The sequence below is a fragment of the Pteropus medius genome, unplaced genomic scaffold, assembly GCF_902729225.1.
Source record: "Pteropus medius unplaced genomic scaffold, Ma_sr-lr_union100, whole genome shotgun sequence".
NCBI classification, from domain to species: Eukaryota; Metazoa; Chordata; class Mammalia; order Chiroptera; family Pteropodidae; genus Pteropus; species Pteropus medius.
The window spans coordinates 14208912-14230179 of record NW_024354499.1 but is presented as its reverse complement, the minus strand read 5'-3'; the positions used below and the strand labels follow the sequence as shown (position 1 = coordinate 14230179).

At 40.7% G+C, this 21268-nt stretch overlaps 1 protein-coding gene across 2 annotated transcripts in view; it reads right to left on the bottom strand.

The window, feature by feature from the left end:
- The window catches only part of KCMF1 (potassium channel modulatory factor 1), a 63057-nt gene extending 46422 nt beyond the window's left edge, over window positions 1-16635 (bottom strand). Inside the window, exon 1 of one of the 2 annotated variants that reach the window (XM_039852722.1) lies at window positions 16372-16635. In XM_039852722.1, coding sequence (XP_039708656.1) covers window positions 16372-16387 — 16 coding nt within the window. In that variant the 5' untranslated portion in view covers window positions 16388-16635. Of the gene's footprint in view, window positions 1-15601; window positions 15626-16371 lie in introns of those variants that run through there. The other variant, XM_039852723.1, reaches the window with a different exon arrangement.
- Window positions 16636-21268: the final 4633 nt, after the last annotated feature.

Here is a 21268-nt window from a genome sequence, read left to right as displayed (position 1 = left end):
GAGATAAATACTGAAATATCTGTGGGTAAAATGATATGCAGGTCTGGGATTTGCTATAAAATATTCAAACCCCAAACAGGAAGGGGGCAAAAAATTGATATAAAAATGGCAAAATGTTCATGTGTTGAAACTTGGTAACAGAATGAGAATATTAATAACTATGTGTTAATCTCAGTCAATTAAAAAAAATCTTAGAACAGAAAAAAGAGCTACAGAATTATCTCCTTAGTCCTCTCTTTACTCTAGGTTACCATTAATTTATGAATCAACACTCTCTGAGCTACCCAATCAGTGATAAGTTCCTCTTACATAATCACCTAATATATTTATCCTGTCCACGAGGACATTTACAGTCTTTGATACCTCCTAAGGAAGGAAAGATACTATTTATGGTAACACTTTGATATATCAATTTAGAAGCCTAATCAAAAAAGTAAGTTTGGTATGCTTGCTTTTGGCATATTCTTGATGGATCCTAATCATGACTATCTTTCATGGGCCTTTTCCTTAGAAAAACTTTTCACTGTTCTCAAATTCTCCCTTGTGTTTTCCTGTCTTGGCCGCCTTTATTACACACTCATTTCTGCCCACTCCATTGGTCTGAGAAGTCTATTTGTTTCTACTCTATCCAGGCAAGTCCCTTCTCCACAAATCCCTTCTCTTCAGTGCCCCTGCCTTCATCTGAACACTTAGATTCATGGAATGTCAGAAAAGGAAGAGACTATTAATAGCTTTCAGTGTCCTATAATTTTAAGTATATAAGTATATTAGCATCTCGTGTATTTACCTCGAGGTCAAGGACCATATCTTACATAAGGAAATATACTTTGTACATTATTAGCACTCAAATTAAATGCAAAGAATTTAGAAATGGTGAACAACTGTTTTCTATATCCAAGAAAAGAATGATAAAGATGGCTCAAACAGTAAGTGTTTACTATATGTCAGGCACTATTCTAAATATTTTATAAATAATAACCATCGAATACAACCACCCCGAGGTTACAAAACATTATGCCCATTTCATGAGATGATACACAGGGAGATAACTTACCAGAGGTAACAGTTATTAAGTGACCATGCTGAGGGTTTGAACCCTGGCAGTCTGGCTCAAAAGCCCCATTTAGAAATTTACTATTCGGCGTCTAAGAAAAAACTTTAGTAAATAGAAAAATTTTAGCCACTGCATAAGTCTAGCCTCAGAATATCTATAAACTAATAAACTCTCCCTGAGCCACAATTTTGGGTCACTTCATCCCAGTGGCATATACAATAGAAAATAGCCTAGAGTAAGAGTCATGAGATCTGAATTCTAGTCTTAACTATGATCTCGAGTAGTATAGTATGACTCAGCTCTTCAGACCACAATTTTATTTGGAAAAAAAAGGGAAAAGGTTGATTTCCTTCTAGACCAAAAGGTCTACTAGCCTATCTTCCTCTTGATTTTTCTGGAGAGAAAAGAACTAAAATAAACTAATTCATTATCAATAAACTAATTCATTATCCAGCTTCCAAACTGGATAAATTCCCACAGTGAGCTCTCCTGGTCTGGACCCTGTATCACTGCAGTACTGGCACAACACTCTCTATGCTCTCTCCTGCTACTTTGGTTAAAAAGACAAGGTTCATAGGCGCCCCCCAAACAGATAAACCTAATAAAAGGTTTGGGGAACTCAAGCCACAATCAACTAGAGAAGGGCAACATAATTACATCAAATCTAGATCTCTAGTAATATTAAGCCAACTTAATTCTGGTTTATCCATCCAAATGGCCTATACATCTCCACTTGAACCTCTAACAGACATCTCTAAACTCTAACCTCAAAGGTCTGAAACAGAACTCTTGACCTTCACCTCCAAAAATGCTCCGCTCCTCCTCCTGCTTTCCCCATCTCAGTAAGTGGCCCTCTTCTCACCCATTTGTTTTTACCTATACTACTATACCATCAAGTCCTGTTAGCTCTACATTCAAAGAATTAAATTTAAATGCTTCACCATGTCCTATAATGCTCCATTTAATCTGGACGTTGTCTTTCCCTACCTTATCTTCTCTATTTCTCCTTGCCTAGTCAGCTCCAGTCATCATTCCTCGCCGTATTTCAGTCTCACCCCAGGCCTTTTATACTTGATGAAGTTTCTACTTGAGAAGTGTCACCTCCTCAGAAAGGCCTTCCTGACCATCCTTTTAAAAACAGCCACATAGATCACCCATTTGTCTTCCATCACATTCATAGTCAGTGCTTATTCCCTCACTTTTTTTTTTTTAGAATTTTATCACTAGCCAAAATTTCTGTGCTCCCTCCCCCGCCGCAATTAAAATGTAAACTCTACATACAATAAGAGCTTCCTCTTATCTTTCATTATTCATCCCCAGTTTCAACAATGCCTGGCACAGTATTTGCTCAATGAATTTTCCCAGCCTCTAAGTGCTAGAGATACCTTATCTGTGGACATCTCTCCTTTTCTTCACAGCTAAATTTTTAGGTAGTGTTCCCAACTTCTCATCTTCATTCAGGATTTAACATACTGCAGTCTGGGCTCTAGCCTACATTTTTTGAAAGTGCTCATTAAGTCCCACAACCTTCCTCATTCCAATCACTCCAGCCACTGAACACTTTATTTCTTATCTTCTTGACCTTTCTGCAGCAAAACTGACCATATCCTCCTTCCGGCAAATCACCTTAAGTTTCAATGCCAATATTCTCTCCTGGTTCTCCTACTCTCCAGGCTATTCCAGTTCAGTCTTCTGCTCCTTATATGTTAAGTGTTCCCAAGGGCTTAATGATGAGTCTCCCCTTCTTCTCAATCTATAAGTTTTTACCATCACTGAGCAGTTAGTCCAGACCTACATGTTCAACTGCCCCTGGACATTTCTAACCTGGATGTCCCTCAAACCCAACATGTTAAAAATGGAAGTCACCTCTTTTCTTTGCTTCCCACCTTTACCCTCAAAGCATGCTTTGCTGCCCTAGACAAACATCTCGATGAATGGCATTGCCCAAGCAATCAATCAAAAAACCTGAGTTTTCCTAGACATTTCATTCTGCCAAAATCCCTATGCCTAATCAATCACCAAATACATCTCCTATTTACATCCATTACAGTATTTATCTTATCTTGTGGTCAACTACTTGTATCTCTCTTCCCTGAAAATCTATCCTTCAGAGCATATCTTCCTAGAGCACAAAAATCAGATTCCTGGCTTAAAATTTCCTAAAAATTCATTACTGTACCATCTTAACAAGGTTTCTCTCCTGGTATGAGCCCCTCCCTTTCCACTCCAGTAATGCCAAATTTCTCACGGTCTCCCCTCAAAGGACACCCTTTCTGTTCATGTCTCTTCATGGATGCCCTCCCCCATACCATCTCTCTACATGGCAATCCATCAACTGCCAGCTCATGATACCTTCATGAATTCATCCATGAAACTGAGAAGCCTCCCATATCTATTCTGTGACTATACCTGTAAGTATAAATTTATTATAGTTCTTACTACACCATATTATAATCACCTGTCTGATATTAGAGGGTTGGAACTCTGTTTTTTGTCCCTGTCTCCAACACAATGTCTCCACATACCAAAGGTATTCAGTACTTATTTATTAAATGAATGGATTAAAGCAAGCGTCAGCAAACCATTGCCTACCACCTTTTCTTGTACAACCTGATAGCTAAGAATACTTTTTACATTTTTAAATTTTTAGAAAATATTAAAGAGTAATATTTGGTGATGCCTGAAAATTATATGTAATTCATATGTCAGTGTCCATAAATAAAGATTTACTGGATCATAGCCATGCTCACCTGTTTATGTTTAATCTATGGCTGCTTTCATGCCACAACAGCAGAATGGAGTAGCTGCAACCATATGGCCCACAAAGCTATATTTTCCATCTAGCTCTATACAGAAAGTCTGCTGACCTCTGCATGAAATATAAATGAATATGGGCTTAAGTTTCTGACAGAACTTCATTCAAATCCTGGCTTTACCACTTACTATCTTTGTGACCCAGGACAAATAACCTAATCTCTTTGAGACTCAATTCCCTAATTTGTAAAACAGGATACCATAACTGGCTAGGTTGTTTTAAAATTTTACTAAACCTTCTAGTTGATGTCCCTGCTGTAGGAACCAGTCTACAAAGTATCTGGTAAAGAGTATAGCTTAATGTTGAGAACTCAGGTCTGAGTTTGAATTCCAGTTCTATTACAGACTGTGTGACCTTGGGCAAGGTATTTAACTTCTCAGTACATTGATTTCCTCATCTATAACTAGGATACATATATATCTAATGAGACTGTTATGAGAATTAAATGAGTCGGTGCATGTGAAATGCTGAACATCATGCCTGGACAACAGTAAGCACTCAATAAATATTACTATTATTATACCATATGCTTGGTTAATATTAGTTTCTTCCCTTCCCATCCCTTCATCTATTCCACCTTCTATCCCTATTCAAAGAGGCCTACATCTAAAAGAGTAAGTCAATACCTGCATGACAAGTGTTATTATAAAGATAGGTGTTCAGGAAAGGGTCTTTGTGGCTTCCAAGTCACACATCACAATCATGTTTCTCCTCTTAGCAATCTTATGATCCTCCCTTTTCTAAATGCTTTCTTCCTTAGAAATCTAGCTAATCCCAGACATCAATGTAGGGGGCTATAAAATTCTTATGTCTAGCCAACATTTCTTTCTCCTGAGTCCCAGTGTAGTATTTCTCAACTCCTGATTTCTACCTAATGGCCTACCACTGCCTTAAATCCAAAAATGTCAAAAGCTGAAAATTACTTTTTTTCTCTCTCCCATCCTATTTTCTCTGTTTACTAGAAGAACCTGCTGTTCTTCTAGCACCTTAGTGGTTTGTCCTGAAATTGTTCTTTAGCCCTTGCTCTCTTGCAATGAGATCTTATTTCAAGTCATCTTCTTCCTTTTTGTTCCCCTTGCCTTGACTAATTCAGATCCTTTTACCTTCAAGTTTATTTCACTAAAAAGCCTCTAACTGGTCTCCCTGACACAGGCACTAATCTATCCCATGCACACTACCACACTAATCTTCCTAAAAAATACACTTTTCATCATGACCTTTCTCTGCTTAAAACTTGTGATGTTCTAACCTCTCTTCTATCCATCCCATAATCTGTATGGAAAAAAGGAAAAGACTAACTTTAGTGTGGTAATCAAAATCCTTCTCTACCTACCTTGCTCCAATTCTCTTTTCTAATCTTATCTCCAATGTTAAAAAATACCATCACCTTACATTTATGCAGTGCTTTATCTAACTTAGAAAACATACTTACATGTGCTGGCATTTCATCTCTATATACCTTGAGAGAGAGGCTAAACAGGCATTAGTATCCTTTTTTATAGAAGAGAAAATAAGACTTCTAGCACTCAATTGGAAATCAGAACAAATGCCCCTGTCAAACTTTCCTCTTGGAATTTTAGGTAAGTCGATCCTTCTTATAGCCCCCACTCTCTCACTCCCACCACTTATATATAGGAGTCTTCTGTTCCAGAAACTCTGATCTTCTCCATGTTGTGCCATCCACCTCTCTCCAAACACACCTCATGTTTTCTTAGCTCTTAACTTTATTTCCTACCATTCTCTCACTTGGTAGACACCTCTATTCCCAATTCTTGTTTTAAAAATACAGTATTTCTTCAAGCCTTGAGTTTAAGGGCCACCCTTTTACAAATGCCTTCTCTGACACCCAAAGACCATTCTAATCCACTTGCCAACACTATGGAACTTATAGTAATTGATTTGACACTTATTACCCCAATCATGCTACAGCTAGTTTATTTTATATGCTTAGACCTCCCCATATTTCCCTCCAGGAGGAAAAATTATTAGAGTTTTCTATTTTCTGCACAGTACCTATCACAATACTTTGTACTAAAGGACTCAAAGCCTAAGCCAGTGTTTTTCAATAGCAAGTCACAATCCATGAGTAGAATGTGAAATCAATCTAGAAGGTCGCAACTAGTATTTATTTTTAACGAAACAACAGGAAATAGAATACACCTCTCATAATAAAGATGAGTACTGTTTTGTAAAACTTATTTCATTACATATGTGTATATATAGCTACCGGATCATATTACCAAATACATTTTTTACTATGTGTTATATTTTTTTTAAATTTGAAAGCTGCTAATGTAGATGACCCATTTTCTGGGCTCCGGCGCTGTACATTCAAACCAGGGAGATATTTGCTCTCCCCCAAGTGCACGCCCTCTAAGAAACATCAGCTAAATAGAATACATAGATATGAACATGAGGGCTGAGGAAGACAAAGCTTAAAAGAATGATTATTGTAGGGGAAAGTTTGTAAAAATATGTTTCTTAGAGATGTTGGAATATGCTACAAAGTGGGTATTCAGTTTCCAGCCTCTGCCATTTGTTTAGCCAAAAAGACCCCTTTATAGAAGAAAGTCTTCTAAAATATATTTCTCAAAGCACTCACACTTAAACAGTCTTCACTGAAGCCTACAGTACGACAGGATGCAGGATCCAGCCCCAGCTATGCCAACTCCATTTCCTACCTTTCTCCCCTCAATCACTTTCCTTCAGCCATAATGACTTCACTGTTGTTCCCAGAACATTCCAAATTTCAGGGCCTCTGTACCTGCTGTACCCTGAGCCATATCCTTCTATCCTTCCTCCTTTAAATACCCTTCCCTTTTAATGTCTCACCTTTAGAAAGGCCCTCCCTGACTACTGTTTCTAAAGTAGGCCTCTACCCTATTCCTTTAACCTGCTGTAAGGTTTTTCATAACACTTTTCACCTAACACTCTGTTACATATTTATTCTTTTATGGTCCATCCCAGTGATCCACAAACTCTTTCTGTGAAGTGCCAATAGTAACTATTTTCAGCTTTCTGTCATAACTACTCAACTCTGCCACTGTAGCACAAAAGCAGCTTACACAATATGTAAATGAGATGTGGCTGTGGTGCAATAAAACTTTATTTACAAAATTAGGGTTTGGCCCACAGGCCATATATCCCTTCTAATGGAATGTGAGTGTCAGGGAGATTTTACTATGGTATTCCTGCAGTCAGAATAGTGCCTGGCTCCAAGTACACTTTGAATAAATATGTGTTGAGTAAACAAATAGTGCTAGTCTAGAGCTGGGAGTTATACTCCTCTTCAACTTCCTCAGGTGATAAATAATATGGTATTCAAGAAGAATGAGGCCAAGGTCAGTAGCTCCATTTCCATTTAATTAGTATCACAACTGAAAGATGGTCCCACAATCATTGTGTGCCCCTGTCACCAGCAGTAACCATTTCACACATAAAGTGCCTTTGGTCACAACTGGGACCTGGTAGGAGCTTGTTAAAACACAGATTACTGGGCTTTACTCCCAGAAGTTCCAATTCAGTAGGTCCAAGGTAGGGTCCAAGAATCTGTCTTTCCAGCAAGTTCCCAGGTGATGCTGATACTATAGGTTCTGAACCAGATTTTGAGAACCACTGGATGAGAGCACCCAAACACTATAGTAGTAGTATTTTTATACTAATAAAAAGGAGGGGGAGGGTGGGGGGGAGCACGAGAGACAAATTCCTGATGTTCCAGTGATCGGGCTTGCAGCGGGGCTGAAAAAGAGAACTATGAAATTGCAGTGGAACTGCTGCTTCAGTAAAATAAGGGCAGAAAAACACTAAGTCTTTAATTTTTAACATTACTATCTTCCAAACACTATTTTTCACTTGCAAACCTAGCTTCAACTGGCTAAAACAATAAGCCAAACAAGTAAAAGAGAAATTACCAGTGGATGGCTAACCTTGATAGTGGGCTAGTGGGCTAAGTATTAGCTTCATAATCGGTTTCCTTAAAATTACTTTAAGGATCATAACCACCTGGTTTTCTATTGTTAGATGCCAAGAGCCTTTTCTAGACGGATACTAGAGATCCAATCTCATTATAATGAAATACGCCTACAAAAAACTGCCAAAATAATGAAGTCTATCACCGCAGATAGAACCCACAACTATCCTCCGAATTCACCATAGTAGAACTTAAAACAATTTTTACAAGCTCTACATTTGCAAATACAGGAGACTTTAAAATAACTTCCCACACTCCCATAAAATCATCCCAAAGGCATTACTTACTCGTCCAATCTGAACAACCCACAAAGTGTTTAGAATTTATATACATCTGTAGCTGTTTATAAAGTAGGTTTCTATTGTGATGGTTATTTGTAGCTAAAGGTTAAAAAATAATTTAAGGTGAAAAAGCAAAGTAAAATCTAGGTTCTTAAGAGAGAAAATCAAGCAGTAGAAATCCAGAATGTGAATGAATGGATCACTAAGCAGATGGCAAAACTGCAACAAAATGTACACAAAAGAGACAGCATATATCCAACGATGAATTCACAGATCCCCAATGCACAAGTCTAAAGATGATTTTCATCTAAGATCATGTATTTTTGGTGAAAATTTAGTATCTGAATTAAAATGTGCTAAGTGTAAAATAAACATTAAATTTTTACAACTTTGTAAAGAAAAAAGAATGTAAAAATATCTCAATAAATTTTGTTGATTATATGTTGAAGTGTTATATTTTGGATATACTGGGTTAAAGTATTACATTATTAAAATTAACTATATCTCCTTAGCTTTGTTATTGTGGCTACCAGAGAATTAAAACTACATGTGGTTTGCACTAAATTTCTGTTGGACAGTGATGGTCTACCTCAATTCTGCAAGTAAATTTGCTATCTCTTCCTCCTTTGGGTGATTTCTAAAAAGCTTGTAGAAAATGATATAGAGCAATGAATGACCACGAAGATATGTAGGATGTCTAACATGGAGTGAAGATCCTAGATCCTGGCCTAATGTAGGAACAGTTTAGGCCAAGTGCTCATCCATAGTCACTTGCCATTCTATTACCATTTTTCCTAGGGAAGGGAAGATTAGTTCCATCTCTGAAACCACTATGTATATCCATATCTACAGCTATACAAACACACTGCACAGTTCACACTCATTTCAAATTGCAATTAACTGTATCATAATCTTTAGCTGTATTCTTAACGCTAAGCGTAAGATCTCTGATTATAAAAACTACCTGGTTCCCAAGACCTAACCACCTCTAGCTCCCTGCATGTATTTCATTCTTACAGAAAAGAAGGGATACAATTTCTATAATCTCTGCCTGTTTTACTTCAATGTCTTTAACTCCTAATTTAGAAAGCTTCTCACTGGCTTGCACTAACTTCTACAACCAGAGAGGACACTAAAGGAGACTACTGATAGTAGCTGAAAAAGAATAAAAGGAAGTAGGATCTAAGTTACTCTAACAGTTGCTAGATAACCATCAGGATTTTGCAAAAAACTATACTGAATAGAAAAATTAAATGTTTAATTCCTTGAGCTCTTTTCTTTCCAAGCATCAAAAAGATACTTACAAAACTATGAGAAATAATCTATTTAAACGTATTTTTAACATATGCAGATAGATGTGTGTTGAGACTTCCACAGTCTAAGGACAATATTCCTAAAGAAAGAAATGTACTGCTGGGCAGAATTAGAAGTAATTGTGAAATTTAAATAAAATTAGCTTTTAAAAAAGGGTTGCAAATATTGCCACAAGATTAAAATACATGATTTAATTACTCTGTCATAAAATATAAACTTCAAGGAATAATTCCAGCATAATGGAAAGGAGCCACAACCTATGCAATAGAAAAGCATTTAATTCCCAAATATGTGTTCCTAACCCACTGAATGTTATCATTCTGCCAGGTCAACAACTTGTAGCAAACTCTGGAGATGACCTGGAGTGGTACTTGAGTAGGTAGTCCATAAATATTCACTGAATGATTGAATGAACCAGGAAACTCATGTACATAGTGCAGTTAATACACAGAACCCACCCATGGCCAGTTAATTTGAAACCAGAGCTAGAAGCAGAAGAAAACAGTACCCTGAATCTAATTCCAGGCCATTCTCCTAAGAGCCAGCTCCTCTAAATTATTTTCATTGTATGTAGTTTATTCATCCCATCTTACTTTTATGAAAGTTCCAAGTCTTCTTTCCCACAACCTCCCTCTCTCTTAACCAACTTCCCCAGATAAAAAACAGAGGAGAGTCTTTTCTATTTTCCAGTCTCCAGTATTTTTTTTTAGGAAAGCATTAACATCTCTAACAATCACTCACAAATTTTCAGTGAACCTCCCAAAGGTCAGACACTATGCTAGGGAGCTGGTAGGTTACAAAGGTAAGTGTAATGCTATACCTACCCTTCAGGTAGCTTGCAGGGGAGGCAGACAAGTAAACAATTACAGCATTTAAAAAATGCCTGGAGAATAAAGCAGGAGTGCCACTGGAGGGACACTTAACTTTTCTGGGTGGGAAGAGAGTGTGACAGTTTTAAAGGAACAATAAAAGAAGTCAAAACTAAAAAATAATTATAGTTAAATACATTGTGACTGTTCTGATAGTCAACTCACTGAGTTAGCACTCTAAAGTGACTCTTCTAATGAAAATTCTCTTACTTTAGAAAAAGCTGAAGTTCATGACACTGGCAAACCTAATTAGTTATGATGTCAAGAGGTTTCACCCACTGTCATCCCTCCTAGCTGAAAGGTGACTGGACTGACCTGACCCACTCTTGTGATTTCAGTTGGCTTTTCCTAGCAGCAGTGCTGGATTTGCAGGGATCCATCCATGCTTTCTCTCTAACCCTTGTTGCCATTGGCCAAAGTCTGCTGGACTGCTGGTTGGGACTGTGGCCTTGAAAGAGATAAATTGACCATGTACCTAAACTGGATGGACCTAGAGTCTGCTTCGTTACTATTCAAAAAGACAACTAAAAACATGATTCACAAACATCGTAGTAGAGCAATGAGAGCGGTCATAAGGATGGCACTCTGCAAGGTGCCTCACAATGCAATTCATCTTTTTCTAGTTTCACAGGACACTGAGTTTTTACCTCGTGATATCCAGCTGTTAGGATGTTTCATGAGGCAGGTGAGTTGGTTTGTTTCTGACTCCCTGTGGCTACAGATCGCCTCTCAGCTTCACGTCCACCTTGCTTATCTTTGCTCTGCCATCACCCTCCTGGCCTCTTGTCCTTTCCATTACCAGCTCAAGAACATCCTTTTTTCTCCACCACTTCTTTCTTTACTATGGAATCTAGGTAACATGTTCCCATAGGAAACTGCTTTATCCCTTTATCTTCGACATGATCAGAACATGGCTAATATTTAAAAATTGTCACATTTTAAAAAATGCTCTGATCTATATATCTCTTAGGGGTTATTTCCTCAATTTTAATAAATAACTTGAGTGGAAAAACTATACCATATCATTTTAAGGAAATGAAAAACATCATGGCTCCTAGCACAATACTGAAATTAGTCTTTTATAAACAAAGATTTTAATTATGAACATTCTTTTAACTTTTATTGAATATAAAGTATAGGAAATGTTTCCTTTGAGTCCATATTCATGAAGGTAGACCGAAAGCAATTTCTATAATGTAATTAAAAAAATATACTATTTCTAGATAAGCCAATGATGCCTTAACCTTCACGAAAAACAACTTTGAGAACCTCTGACTTTTAAAAAAAATATTATCAAACCTCAGCAAATGTATATATGTTATAAAGCTGATGTTTTGAAAATTAAGTTATGGCTCATAAGTGCATGGATTTCATTTTTAAGATGTTTCAAGTCTAATATGAAGGGATTTGTTTGGTCATTTAACGTCAGAAGTTTCACAAGTTTCTAATATGAAAAAGTTTTCAATCTTTAAACAAGGCTGCCACTAATATATTTTACGGTTCTAGATTAAAAGAAATTTGTTTCAAATTAAATCTCCAATTTAAATGAGTAAAGTTGTGTTTTATTACATTTTAATTTAAACATGAATGTCAAAATAGGGGAAAATAGGCCTCAAAAATCAATTTTATATGAAATAAAAGACACCAGAAATTAAAATATTTACATTCTTATCTTTTACTGAAAATCAAGGTAAATGTAATTCATGACTCAATGAAACTGAAAAGTCTATGTAAGACTGTCATAATCTTTTAATTGATCACATTTAAAGTAAAATAAATTGTCTGACATGATGGTAAAGATCTTGTCAGTGGAATTTAATTTACTTTGCTACAGGAAGGCAAAAGTCATATTAAAATCACGTGCTAATTACAAATCCTGTCTTTGCAATCCCAAAATCCTGAAAAGAAAATTACTGCAATTCACTGTGGGACTGTGTGTTTTTAGTGTTAGATAGCATTTTTAGAAAAGAGAAACAAAAGAGTGGTGTAATTTCAAAAAATGGTACAATTTTCAAAAACTAGATTAATGGCCTGCCTACTCTTATACTTTACATTTTGAAAATAAACAGTATCAGATGCTTCTGAGAATAAGAGAACAATGTGATCACCTGTCTATTTACTTATGAAAACCTTCTATCAGCTATGGGAAATATAAATCAGGTACAAATAAGGATCGTATTTGAAATTGCAAATAATTTTATCTAGAATCAAGGTAGCCCACAAAAAAAATTAAGAAGGCATCAAGACATCACAACAGAATCCTCTGAAATTGGGCAAAATCAGTAACAAAAAGTTGGTAACTATTTTGTCATCAACTTGTTTATTCTTTCTTTATGGCATGTTTCACATTGTGCTACAGAAGCTGTACTTAAGGTGAGGAGCTGTGTCTCATTTATTCACCCTCACATTCCTTGGTACCTAGCAGAGTGCCTAATACAAAGTAGCAAATGAAAAAAGGTCGAATGATTTAAGGTAATAAATGGATTCCTAACTCCAGGTAACCAATTAGGTTCCAACTCATGCAAGAACATTCACAACTTAATTTTCAGCTAACAAGCACTGAGTAATTTGATGTTTTGTTTTGTTTTTAATTAAAATTTGCAAAGCTATTAAATGGATATTAAGCTCTGAACAACATATTTTAAAAGTACTTAAAAGAAGGTATGTAGTGAAGCATTAAAAAAAATACTACTACAAATAAAATAGAAAATAATTGGTTTCACTATGTATAACATAGAGCTAGATGGTGTTAGTATGGTGAACATAAAGTGATTAGGCACTAATGTAAAATGTTTGTTGACATGACATTACAAAGTGAATTAGAAGACACCCTGGAATTCTTACTGGGAAAGTCATAATGGGCAAGCAGGAGACTTAATGTAGAGTACTGCCATCCCCACTCAGATAGGATGGGGAGCCTGTTTCCCACTCCTTGGGAACAATTACTTTTATCTCAATATACATGGTACTGCTGGAAACTGAGGTGCACAACTGGTTTAGTCCATGGAGTCACTCCCCATTATCTCAGAGGAAAAAATCATGGACTACCACACAGAGTGGGCCCTTTCTGTACTCCCAACAATTCCAGTTCCATTAAGTCCCTAAAGCTCTAGTCTAGAGCAAAAGTAGGCGAATTATAGCCCTGGACCAAACTGGGCCAAATTCAGCCACCTTCTGTTTGTACAGTCCATAAGCTAAGAATGATTTTTACATTTTAAATGGTAAAGCTAAGAATCCTATTTCATGACACGTGAAAATTATATGAAATTCAAATGTCAGTGACTATAAAATTTTAAATGGAACAGGGCCATGCTCATTCATTTACATGTTGTGTACAGCTGCTTTTACACTACAATGACAGCGCTGACCTCATAGCTCACCAAGCCTACAATTCTTACGACCTGGCCCTTTACAATAAAAGTACGCTGACCCCTGAACTAAAGCATTTCTCTATGATCCTGCTGCATCTCCTTTCTCAGAGGTAGTCCACTATTTACAAGGTAGAGACTCTAAGTTTGACAGATGTCCATCTTGGAGCTGTGTTGTCCAAAGTTACATCATTACATATACAAAGTATACTGCAACTCATTAGGGTGGGACAAAGACAAAGTAACAAATAATAAGCATACAGAAGGCACTGAAAAGGAAACACAAAGCAAGTACAATATTACAGGCAGCATAGTTCAGATCTTTTATCAGATCACTACATCTATTTCTGGGTCACACTACTAAAAGGAAACAAGAACTACAGAGAATTTGAAGGTGGACAGATAATTAAAAGAGCTCAAAAATCATACCACCAAAGAAATGCTAAAAGAAATGGGATTAGTTGGCCCAAAGAAAAGGTGAGAAAAGAACTAGAATAGTGAAGATGTCAAACTCTTCATTTGTTGATAGGTTAAATTCCTGCTGATGAAAATAATGAACTATTTCACAAAACATGTATATAATTAAACGTGATTCTTAATGAGACTACCATTACTGCCTTAGGCCCATAGACTAAACCCTTAAGACAATCACTTGTCAAATATTGTACTGTAAGTCTTCAACTGATGTATTACAGGAATGTTCTTTTTTTCAGAAACATCTGGAGTTATATAAGTTACCAGAAAAGGTGTGCTATTAACATACTAAGATTCAGTGATATTCAATTAACTAAAAGGTAATGTCAGTTTCAAAACCACATGCCTTTCCACAGGACCAAGTCAGAGAAAATGGGCTTAAATTACAGAATTTGTTACATTCAAGAATACCAGCACTGTAGGATTTTAATTATTCTAAAAGATTACTGAAGGTAAAGGAATCTTTCAAGGATATCATTCAATTAGAATACTCAGTCTGAAACTATTGGATGTTTTCTTGAGACAAGGAATATGGGCCTCAAACATCCCTCTTCCACTGCTATAATTCTGTAATTTTAACCCTCTTGTGAGTAAGAGGGCCTGCAGCCATTGTTTACGTTAATTTTGTCTAGAAGGTGGTCAAAGCACACACAACTAGAGTCTAAGATAAAATTTAATAACCTAAATTAAAATTTGATTATAACTTTATTAACAATTTCTTTTAAATTACAGAGATAGGGAATATATTTCCGTTAAGTAGGGAAAAATGGGAAAAATAGGCATTGTTTCAAAATGTTTCTATGAGGCTAAGTACCTTACTCTTTCAAAATGTCCACACTTGTACACAGTAAGTGAAGAAAATATATATTTCCTATCCGTTTTGACCTTTAAGATACAGAATCCTTGAACACAAAATAGCCTTTGAATCAATCCCAACACCGCAATTAGTAATGTAAATTCTGATACTTGCTCCAAATATAATTTTAATCAATGTGAGTTTTTCAACCTGAAAATTCTAGGGCCTGTATTTCCCTAAGAATACTCTTCCAACAGTGTGAAGCACACACTAATCTGACTCACTAAACTTTCTCTACTCCTACATCACCTACACAAGATTTTAAAATCAAGAGTACACAACACTTTCAGGCCACTTCAACAATCTTGCATTAACCTAATCAGGATAGTTTTCGCCAAGTCTCTTCATACTTTTTATTTAAAGACCTGTAACAGTGAAACAAAGAAAACAACCCCCTCCCCCTTTTCTAAACCATATGGCAGTAAACTGAAGTTAACTTATTTTTTAACAGCTCAACGCCTATACATGAGCCCTAAACATTTTTCTCTTTGTGCCCTGGGAATAGGCTAGAGCTGTCTGCCTATTTGCAACTGTACCTGAATCATGTTTGTAAGTCACAAAACCTAATTCAAAAAGACCCGGGCCATTAAAAGAGCTCACCAGTCATTTACCAGAGCCTGGGTTTAGGTAGGTGGTGCATGCCAGGCGAGGGGCCCGCGGCTGGCCAGGAGCGAGTCTGCTCCAACCAGGTGACGGAGCAGGGAGTTTACTCGCCGCGTCCGGGCCGGATCCGCCCCGGGAACTTGGTTACCCGAGCCCAGGGACGCGCCGAGGCCTAGCCGCGAGGCCGGGCGGCGGGGGCTTCCCGTTCCCCGACCGCAGAGCCTTCCCGCCCGCCCCGCGGTCGCCCCTAGGCAAGGGCACTCGCCGTCGTCTCCTGGCGACTGGACGCACCGCCGGGTCCCAGGCCGGCTCCTCGGTCTCCTGCCGTCGCCTGTGGCCCCGCTCGCCAGCCTCGCCGGGCTCTTCCGGGGCGGCGGGCGCGGTAGGCCGCGCCGGGGCCCGCGGCTCCCGGGCTGGCCGAGCGGGCCGCGGCGTCCGGTATCAGTCCCGAGGGCCCGGCTCCCGCCGGTAACGGGCCCCACCGCCTCCCCTCCCCCTCCCCCGCCCCATGACAGTGCAAACCCTCCGGCCGGCCCGGCCGCCCCGCCTCCGGCACCAGGCCCAGCTCAGGGCCGCGGCCGTGGCGGCTGCAGCGGCGGCGAGGCGACTCTCCGCCGTCTCTCGCTCGCTCCCGGGCCCGACACTTCGGGCCCAGCTCAGGCCCGGCCGAAATCTCCGCCACCTCCCGGCCGTCCTCCGCGGCGCCTGGCCCGGGCGGGGTAGGCCAAGGCCCGGGCGGTGGGGGTGGGGGCGGGGGCTGCCCTCACCTTCATGTCGGGACATCCTAGTTCAGACGGTGGCGGCGAGGCCCCTCCCGGGCTCCGGTTGCAGTGTCCCCCGCGGGGTCCCGGCGCTGCCCGCGCCGGCCGGCCGACTCCCACTCGACTCCCGGGCTCGGCCGCGGGGGCGGGGTGGGCAGGGGAGCGCTCCCGCGGCGGCGGCGGCGGAGGGGAGGCGGCGCGGGGCGGGAATGGGGCCGGGCCTGGCCGGGGCTGAGCTCCTCCAGGAGGCGGGTCCGACGCCGCGGCTCCGCCGGCGCCCGCCGTGACTCGGTCACTCTCAGGCCCGCCGGCTCCCGGCTGCGGCGCCGCGCTCGGCAGATCCCGCTCCTCCCCTCCCCTGGCCCACCCCCCGCCCCTCTCCCCCGGCTCCCGGCCGCGGCCGCCTCCTCCTCTTCCTCCTCCTCCGCCTCCTTCCGCCGCCCGCACGCCGGCCCCGCCTCTCGCTGTCCGCGCCGGGCCCAGCCGCCCGGAGGCCCCGCGGCCGGAGGGCGCGGCGGGGGCGGCGCGGCGGCGGCGGCGGCGGCGGCGACGGCGGCTCGGGGCGCGGTGCCGGCCCGCGCTCGCCAGCAGGCTGCGGTCGGGCGCTCGAGCCCGGCGTCGGTCCGGCCGCCGTGCCGCGCGTAGGGAGGAAGAGGAAACGCCCGGCCGCCGGCGCCCGCTGCTCGCCGGTACGGCCTGTCCGCGCGGCCCGAGCGCGCCCGCCTGCCCCGCCGCCCCCAGCCCGGCGTGGCGCCTGCCGGAAACCCGGCTGTAGGCGCCCTCGCCGCTGGGCCGGGCTGAGCGCGGGCGGCAGGTGCTTCCCGGCGGGGAGCTGCGACTTCAGAGGGGCTCCCGCCCTCGGGCGCATGGCTGCCAGGCCCCTGATGCCGAGGCGAGGCGAGGCGAGGCGAGGCCGCGGACCGCCCGGGGACACGTGCTTGCGTTTCCTTTTGAGCCAGCAGCCCTGAGGGGAAAGGCGGCTGACCTCTGGTCGTCTTGGGGTGTTGCCGGGCCGGGTGACTCGCGGTCGCGAGAGGGCGTGGGCGCGGGGGGCGGCCGAGCCTGGCCTCTGGGCTTCAAGGCCGCCTCCTCGGGAACCAACTCCCGTGAAGACTCCGCGCCGGCCAGCCCGGTTGCCCCGCGGGACCCGCGCAAAGTTTGTTCCAGCACCTTGACTCATTTCGACCGCTCTGCTTTGAAAACGTGTGTGTGTGCGCGTGTTCGTGTTCCCTTTTCTCCCGGCTGGTGAACTACTTGAACGTTTTTACCTTTTGCATTTTTACCCTCTTCCCTATCAACTTTGCTTTCAGGCATTAATTCAAATATTTTTATTGCCCGTTACCACGTGTCGATTGGTAACGTGGTTTGGTAGAAATAGATTGTGCTTTGGAGTCAAGACATCTGCCATGGGATTCTGGTTCTGATAACCTCTGTGTAATCTTGGACAAGTTATTTAACCTTGCCGAGCCTCAATTTCCTTGTCTTTGGTTTTGGTTGTTTTAATTTACTGTTTTATATTTGAAATTGTTTTGATTTTTTTCCCCCATAAAATAGAACGGTGTCCCTACGCTAAGCCTACTGAAATTAGATTCTTAGGTACTGCTCGCTTTAGGGTTACTCTGAATGTCCACCATTACCAGTTGTGTGACCTGGGGCAAATGACTTAGCTTCCCTGTGCTTTGACGTCCCCTTCAAAATGAGCATGATTACAGATGATAATATGTTAATAATGATATTAACAAGTAGATACTTGGAGGATTAAACACTGAAATGTATATAAAATATGTAGCTCAGGACACAGTAAAAAATAATTTGTTACATATTTCTTTAAATCTGGTTTAAGATACTTCCTGATTTCAAAGATATTAAAAAGCTTGTCTTAAATAGGTATTAGGGTCACTCATATCTACCTGAGGGCTGTGTTTGGTTTTAACTAGTGATAGCAGCCAGACTAAGGTTTAAACAAACTGGGATTTAAATAAGAATTTTGTCACTAGAAATGTTTCTCTTGCGTATATGGAGTTTTTTGGTCTAAATTCATTCCAGCACAGCTGTTGAAGAAGTCCTTCCAGGACATAATTGGGGTTTGGTGGAATAGAGAACTAGACTTCAAACAAGCCTAGCTAATGATTACTGCATGTATTACCTGTGCCCAGCGTCTTTCTAAGCATTTTACAGTATTCGTGTATGTGGTCCTGGGTACCAAACATTGATTTCTTGGGCTGTAAAAGTGATGACAACACTCCACAGTCTTGTGATGAGTAGATGATCCTTGCAAATACATTAAGTCATAGGCATTATTACTACTACAGTCAGATACAATGCTGGAGGTAGGAGAGCCGACAAAAATATAGAACTCCAGGAAGGAATAAAAGTATGGAGGTTTAGTTTGTTTCAATTTGTGAAGTTGTTAACTAATCCTGTTAAGGAGAGCCCGCAGATAACTGTCTAAATCTCAAGGGACAAGCAGATCTCTGACAGTTATTTCATTGTTACCAATCAGGCAAAAGTAAGAAAATGAAGAAAGTGGCTAAATATTTTTTTCCTGTTTGAATAAAAGTAAGCAGGAATATTATGGTGATTTGTGATTTCTTGACTAGAAAAAAAAATTTCTTCAATTTATAACACCCTGCTTGCCATACTACTACATGGGCGATTTCATTTCCAAAATGATTAAATACTCATTCCAAGTTGTCCATCAAATTCTATTCTCCATAAATGTTTCCTTCTGTCCTATCCTCTGCCTGTACCTCCTTGAATTCTTTCTTCTGTATCCTTGCCTCACCCTTCTGAAAGTTTGGTCGTCCAGGGTCCTCAAGATTCTTTAAGAGTCAGTAAGGTACTAGGGTTTTCTTGTGTACTTCAAACAGCATATTTCTCCAATAGATTGAATGTTGAAGCAGATAAGAGAATCCAGCTATCTTCAATTAAGTCAAAATTAAAGGTATTTGCAAAAATGTGTCACACTTCTTAATTCTTTTGTTTTGAAAATGTTTCTTAATATTTGTTACTAAGAAATAAGCTTATTTGAAAAGGATTTTTCAGTTTAAATTTCTAATATAAAAATCAATAGATAAAATACACATTTAAAAAAGTTCTTTGGAGTCTTCAATAATTTTTAAGAGCATAAAGGTATTCTGAGACCAAAAAGTTTGAAAATCTCTGCATTAGAAACTTACAGCCCCCTCATTGTTCAAATGGGAAATGATAATGATGCTGACATTTAAGTAGTGCTCTGCTACATGAGGCAGGCCTGTTATAAGCACTTTAGTTGTGGGTGCTATTATATCTTTATTACTCAAAAGGTAAGTAAGACACAGAAGATAATTGACTTGGCCACATACTTAGTCATTGGTAGAGCCAGGATTTGAGCCCCCATGTGTTCCAGAGGCCCTGGTGTTAACCACAATTCTGACACCTCCCTGGAGGCCTAGAAAAGGTCAGAAAGACTCATGTGCTATCTGGTTACCTCTTCCCTCTGTGCTCTCCACCAACCTCACAGTCACTATGCAAGGAACATCCCCAACTTGCCTTGAGCTTGCTTGACAGTTTTCATTTCAAATTCTGCCACTAGATATTTTCAAGCATGGCCTTGCAATGCCTTGATTTCAAATCTAACCATGTGCACCTGCCCTTAAAGCACCCATTCCTCTATCCTGACCATACCAGGGCTCTAATATATGACTTAGAGATTTATGGTAATTTATTATTTTTCCAGTTTTACTCTACCACTGAATCTAGTCTTTTACTTTTTTAGTACCTCAATCCCTTGATCATTCCACTGGGCCTTTTTTCCCCCCTTTTAAGCCCATTTTCTTCCTGACCAATTGGTGCCCTATGATTAACTCAAACTTCTCATTCGTAACCAACTCTAGGTGTACCAGCTTTGCAAACTCTCAATCCTGAATCAATTGCCTGACTCAATTTCTCCCCACCTACATCTTTTTGAGGTGCAGAACATAGTGGGGAAAAAAATGATGGAAACATAGATTGCCTGGGATGGGGTGGGGAGACGGGGAGGGGGCAGCTGCTACAAATTTTGGTAAGTCTAACTGCAGTTGTATCAGTACTATTGAGCAATCGATATCTTTGCTCAGCGCCCTCTACCATGCTCAGATTATAAACCTTCACCACTTGGCTATAACTGCTTACTCATTACCGTATAATGCACAGAGAGTAAAATTCGAAAAGCAAGAACTTCCCTTTCCTATTATGATACTCCAAAGTAACTGCTATATGTGTTGTATCCTGATGCCTCTGCCCTCACTCCCAAAAGAACTGTGATGTCCCTCTTCCAGTCTGATCCTACTTCTCTGCTTATGATCCCACTTCATCCTATCTGGGATCATGCTCCTTCAGCCATCTCCTTAACATCTGTACTCCAATCGCTCAGCGTCTGCTGGTTCATGTTTCTCTTGGCCGAAAAAACATTCCTTCAGCCCTGCATTCCATCTAGTGACTGCCCTATTGTCTCTTTCTCTTTATAGTCAAGCTTGAAAGAATTTTCACTCTTCTTCAGCTTCATAACCTGATTTATCTGATTGCTTGGCTTTTGATGCTGTGGGCTACTCATTTTCCATGTTTATCTTCCCTCCCATGTTTGTGTTCTTCCTTGAAGCCCCTGTTGGGTTGAGAGCAGTCACCATCAACTTAGTAACCCAAGATGAAACCCAACTCTCGTCCTAGACTTCCCTCCCACTTTTCTCCCATGGCCAGTCACCAATGAATTTTACCCACTGAACATTCGTCAGGTTCACCCCTTTCCATTTCCGAGGCCACCAAACCATTCCAGGCTGCTACCATCTTTCCTCAAGACTCAGAGTGATCTTGGCTCTTCATCAATCATACTCCCCCTTCCGTTGTCCTTTGTAACCTCCAGTTAGCTTTTTTTCCTTTTTAATTA